Source organism: Choristoneura fumiferana, chromosome 2 (genome assembly GCF_025370935.1).
Source record: "Choristoneura fumiferana chromosome 2, NRCan_CFum_1, whole genome shotgun sequence".
Taxonomy (NCBI): domain Eukaryota; kingdom Metazoa; phylum Arthropoda; class Insecta; order Lepidoptera; family Tortricidae; genus Choristoneura; species Choristoneura fumiferana.
Window position 1 is genome coordinate 18,062,362 of NC_133473.1, and position 5,869 is coordinate 18,068,230.

General features: G+C 39.2%; 1 protein-coding gene across 1 annotated transcript; it reads left to right on the forward strand.

Annotated features, from left to right (window-relative positions):
* The first annotated feature begins 4,220 nt into the window (after nt 1–4,220).
* Nucleotides 4,221–5,502, forward strand: LOC141445570 (uncharacterized). Its single transcript, XM_074111405.1, has one exon. It carries the CDS (start codon nt 4,331–4,333, stop codon nt 5,411–5,413), a length of 1,083 nt encoding a protein of 360 aa, XP_073967506.1. The 5' UTR covers nt 4,221–4,330; the 3' UTR covers nt 5,414–5,502.
* The last annotated feature ends 367 nt before the right edge of the window (nt 5,503–5,869 follow it).

The window sequence follows — 5,869 nt, forward strand, 5'->3', positions numbered from 1 at the left end:
ATGGACCTAAAGTAATGAAGAAAGGTGCACTAGGGTGCACTACTTTACAATTTCTCGGATATATCTATATGGTGTATGAAATCGCGGGCAAAAGAAACGCGTAGTACTTTAACTGTTTCTTAAAATTTCAACCTGAATCAGCGAAGCAGGGTTTTCAAAAGCTGGTAAGAATCATTAATTAATTACGTATGTAGGTTGATTTTTTTGTTTACAAAATTTGCACCATCTGTCTAAAAAATACTCTGTCATCCGTATTTGTATTTCCATGTAATCCTCCGAAAAATAATCAAAAAAAACACGAAAAAACGATCGCAGAAAGTAAATGTATGTTACTCCAAATTTAACGCGAGCGAAGCTGCGGGCAAAGGCTAGTAAGTAATAAAGGTCAAACTTCTTCGTTCGGCGTTCTACCCCAGTTTTGTTGGTAAGGTATATAAAATTCCTTGATCGTGACCAACTCGATTTTTTTTTTACTCGCCGTGACAGACAAGTGGCCAGGTCGAAAAGGTACTTGGAGGTTGGATATAAGTAAATTCAGTAAACTGATTTAATTGGCCGTTTATCTCGCCACGCCTGCCTTAATGATATAATCCGCCGGGCTCTTTCCAGCATAAACGTACCTTCTGTTTTGGAACCTCCGGCTTGCAACGCGATGTGGAAAAGAGACCCGACGGATTAACCCTTATCCCTGGGGCAAATGGGTCGGCCACTTATCTGGGATGCCACTTGTGTGGATACCCTCGCACCGTCCCATTTAGCCTCTTCATCTACCAAGGCGGGCGAAGCAGCGCAGCGCAGGCTGAGACAGCAAAACGCCGCAAATATACAGGTCTCTCTAAAGACTACATATTTACAGCTTTTGCTGTTGAAACTTTTGGGTCCATGGAGTTCGGACGCTCACAAAACTTTTGGACAAATAAAAAAAAAAAATATTCGAAATTACCAATGACCATAGCGCTGGTGCATTTCTCGCCAACGTATTGAATCACGATCCAGCGCGGAAATGCAGCCAGCCTTATGGGCACTCTTCCTCAGCGACAAGACTTGGGCAACTGTATATATAGTTAATTTATTTTTGGATAGTTTAGTGTAACCTCAATTGTTCCTTTTTGATTAATTAAAATTTCCTTAATAAAAAAAAAAAAAAAAATTGAATGTTATTCTTATTTTTTTGTACTATTTTACTTTCCTCACAGTCGAAATGAAAAGTAGAGTGTCTAACTCGGGGAAATAACCCATTTCCCTCGAACTATTAAGAAATGTCTCAGGTGAAATGGGTCACTTTCCACCCTTGGTTATCAATCTACTATTACGCTATATAGAGTCGAAAGAATAATAATGATTGTGTTTACATACTAAAAAAAACCCTTATATACTTTAGATGGAGCCCTAATTATTCAGAGTACGTCGCTTCATACAATATTTCCGTTTAAATATATATGTATATTGAACAACTTTGTTTAAATTTAGGTAATAATTAGGTAATTATAAATATCCTGCGGGATCGGGAGATGTGACTAAGCTATACCGTTAGTTTGTTTTGTGGAGTATATGGGATACATAATTATGTTTAATTTTATTGCTATGACATTTTAATTATTTTAATGTTTGTTTGATTGATATTTCCTATTGCATAAATTTGACTGAGATTTATATTCTTGTTTTACTTTTAATTATTTTTATTGAATTGAACTCTAATTTGACGTTATAAATTCTTTTTTTTTATTTAGCTGACAATTGATTGTAATATAATTTAGTTTTTGTATACATTTTGACGATCTTTTTGTGAATTTCTTGTAATAAACTGACATGTGTTTATAATGTATTTTTTTTAAAGTAATAAATAAGTCTAATGTCTAATTACCTTTTAGGTAATTTGGACGTCCTACGGCTGATATGATGATGACGATGGTGATGATGATGAATCGAGTCCACTCTCTACCGAATATGGCGTCTATGTCTTGTTTAATAATGTACAAGTTTCCTCAAAACTATTGGTCATTGTATTGTATTTGTATGTGACATAATATGCTACTACAAAGGGTCCAAAAGCAACACTGTCATAGACACGACTTAACCATACTGAACTAGTGTAGAAATCTTGTCTGATAAGAATAAATAAATGAATGTCACGGGACACTTGACACCGATTGACTTAAGTTGTCCCAAAGTAGCAAAGCTCGTGTTATGCGAACTACGTAACGGATATCCCTTAGGCATAAACGTATATAAATGATAGATTCATACTTATTAACACCCAAGGCTTGAGAAAAAACATTCGTAATTTTTATACAAATATCTGCCCCGACCAGGAATCGAACTCGGGGACCTCAAGTCAGGTTCTCGAACCACTTTGTTATAGTCGTCTACTTATAAAAAGTGATTTCGCACATAAATTCCGAAAAACTCAGAGGTGCGAGTCTGGACTCGAACCCACGACCATCTGCTTGACTGCACAGAGGTCAAACCATTAGAGTACAGTCAGTTCCCTAACTTAAACATGTATCCACTTTTTCTTACTAGTTGCATAAAAAAGTGGAAACTTTATGTAACGGCTACACTATCTCTGTCTTTATAATTTCTTATCCTTATTTTGGGTTGGAAAAATAATGAGATGAATGACATTTATTTGACATTTTTATCTGCTGGGTTTTTTGATAATTTAAAAACAAAACCACGTATTGGCCAACGTATGATACCAACGTGAGATAACCTTTCATCCCCTCTGCAGCGATAATACTAATAGGTAGATTTCAAAAAAATATATAATTAGGTTTGTCTGTTAGATTTTCAAAAACTATCGTACACGCATTTTTTTCTTTTATCAATTAAACAAAAAAACTATTTCATTGAATCAAAACCGCTCTGATTTCACAAAGTAACAAACGCAAGCAGAAACTTTCGTCTTTGTACCTAATATTAGCAGATACACCGAATATTCGGTGATAAAGCAGAAGATTAAAAGATTAACAGCCTTATTCATAAAAAATCCTTAATTGAGGTTTGATCGGTCTGTTACTTAGCAGACTGATTGAGCCGGTTGTCAAGAAGTATGATTCATAAACGCTTGCTAGCAGTCTGCTAGTTGTTGAGCTGCTGATAGACGGATTAGACGCGTTATGTTGGCCATCTTGACAAATCAAAGGCAAAAAATGGCCTCATCGATAATTAAAAAAAAAATGACAGCAGTGACAGCCAATTAGCAGGAAAAAAATAAAAAGCGAGATGTTGTTTTCCCGCCATTTCCAATACGCATGTTTATGTTTAAGTGCAAAAAGCCGTAATTATGTATATCATCCTAATTTATTTTGTTCATATTATTGTTAGTAAAGTAGCAGTAATAAATACCTAATTTTGAGGTGCGAGTCAATCGCCGGTGAGAGAGGACGCGTCCGCGCAGTGCACAGAGCTAAACCAGTGTTGCAGGACCCCTGCCTTACGGGATTTAACCAAAGTGTCACAGCCTTATTCATAAAAAATCCTTAATTGAGGTTTGATCGGTCTGTTACTTAGCAGACTGATTAAGCTTGTTAGACGGTTGTCAAGAAGTATGATTCATAAACGCTTGCTAGCAGTCTGCTAGTTGTTGAGCTGCTGATAGACGGATTAGACGCGTTATGTTGGCCACCTTGACAAATCAAAGACAAAAAATGGCCTAATCGATAATTTAAAAAAAAATTGACAGCAGTGACAGCAAATTACCAGGAAAAAAAATAAAAAGCGAAATGTTTGTTTTCCCGCCATTTCCGATCCGCATGTTTATGTTGTGCAAAAAGCCATAATTATGTTAATCATCCTTATTTTTTTTTCATATTTATTGTTAATTTATTGTTGCTAATTTAGAGGATTTTTAAATACAAATTCCTGAAAATAAAATTTCCTGTTTTTTTTTTAATCTATTCACTATAAATATCTTCGGTACCTATGGTTTTTTGCTCTAGTCAAAGTCAGCTGTTCAAACTTGTGGCGGCCATTTTGTGACTTAGCAGAGAGATAAAGGAGGGTCTACGGTCCTCTAACTTTAGCAGAGCCTTGATCGACTGATTAGCGCTAACAGACGTTTATGAATCATGTTTTTTAGCATCGGGCCTTCAAGTAGCCTTCAAGGAGGCTCTAACTTTTTATGAATAAGGCTGTCAGTGTCTAGTTCCGTTGGACATCTCCGGTGCGCTAACCAGTGACTTAGACCTTTTACTTACGGCGTTAAGCAAAGCAGCCGGTGTCTCGCACGACTGGACGACTGAACGTCTTTCCTACCTTGCATTTATTTATATATTTTTTAAATTTTTTATTTTTTTTTGTGTGTTGTGGAGACTCGTAAATCCTAACAATGGCGATCATTTGTGCGGGCTGTCGCAAGCCAATTACGACTTCACAGCAAATGTTGTGTTCCATATGTGAGGTACACTACCACCCTGAATGTGTTAATGTAAATTACGGCGGTATGTCAAGGAGCGCTGTCCTCGGTTGGTCATGCCCGTCTTGCCGGAGTAAGGTTCCAAAGACAGACAACTCAAATACGCCGGCGAGACCGCAAGCTGCCCTGGCCTCTAGCACTGAGTCGTTGAGAGCAAATGTTACCTTGCGCCCGCAAAACCGTGAGTCTGAAAAGCGTTCGCAATCGCCGGCATCTACCACCGATGGCGGTGCCCTAACTGCGCTCACTATGGAGATTAAGTTGCTGCGGGAGGACATGGGAGAGTTGAAGAACCATATAAAACACCTCACCTCTTGCATGGAGAACTGTGTTGCACGCCTGGATGATTGCGACAAAAGACTTGCCTGCTCGGATGCTAAAATACGTGCCCTAGAGGAAAGGGATTTGGAGGGCTCGTTGCTTCGCCAAGGCGTCGTCCAACTAGAAGAGAGGTTTAACGCTCAGGCGCAATACGGGATGCAAAATGAAATCGAAGTCCAAGGCATCAATGAACACACAAATGAAAATTTATTCCACATCATCAAAGTAGCCGCAACAAAGATCGGGATGGAACTGGATGAGACGGACGTGGATGATGTGTCACGCGTTGGCCCAAACCGGGGTTCAGGCAGCCAGTTGTCGGAGCCTTCTGCGCCGCGGCCCGTCGTCCTTCGCTTCGTGCGACACATGAAGCGTCAAGAGTTCTTAAAAGCTGCAAAATACAGGCGCAATATCACCACGGAAGACATCGAGGTGTCGGGACGGAGAAATAAGATTTTCTTTAATGAAATGCTGACGAAGGAGAACAGGTGGTTGTTTCGTCGGGCGAGACAAGAAAAATCAACCCAAGGTTTCAAATATTGTTGGACGTCTAATGGCCACATCTTTATACGTAAGAGGAAAGGGGGCCCCGCCATCGCAATACAGGGAGCATCGGACCTTGATAGAATCCGGGAAATGGTCCACGATTCGCCACCTCCAGAACCCGGCTCCTAGGTTTTTGCCGATCCGCCTGGCGGCCCTTCTGTGGTGGATGTTTTGGCCGGAGCGAAGTTTTTTGCTGGTTCCTGATCGCACTTGTCACCACTATCTGTATTCATATTTTTGGTTTTTCATGTTAATATTGTTTTTGGCAAATTTCCTTTCGATTCGTTATGTATTGATTTTAGTAAGTGACACGGCCGGCACTAGTGCTCTCATTCACTATATACTCACAATCACTAAGTTACACATTGTCTCATTCACATCAACTATACATAATATCATTAACACTGTAGGGACTGTACCTCCATCTTTAAAGAACCCACCTGCTGTAGCGCTGACATTGTGGCCTCATTGCCCCCGAGTTCTTTGTTCATATTTTTCCTATCATCAACAATGGCATTGCATGACACAGAAATTGCAATAGACCAAACAGTTGCCATAAAATGTCAAAGGATCGAAACCATGGAG

Bases quoted from the DNA above. Each gene is read 5' to 3' on its own strand.
- LOC141445570 (XM_074111405.1), top strand. From the start codon at position 4,331: ATGGCGATCATTTGTGCGGGCTGTCGCAAGCCAATTACGACTTCACAG.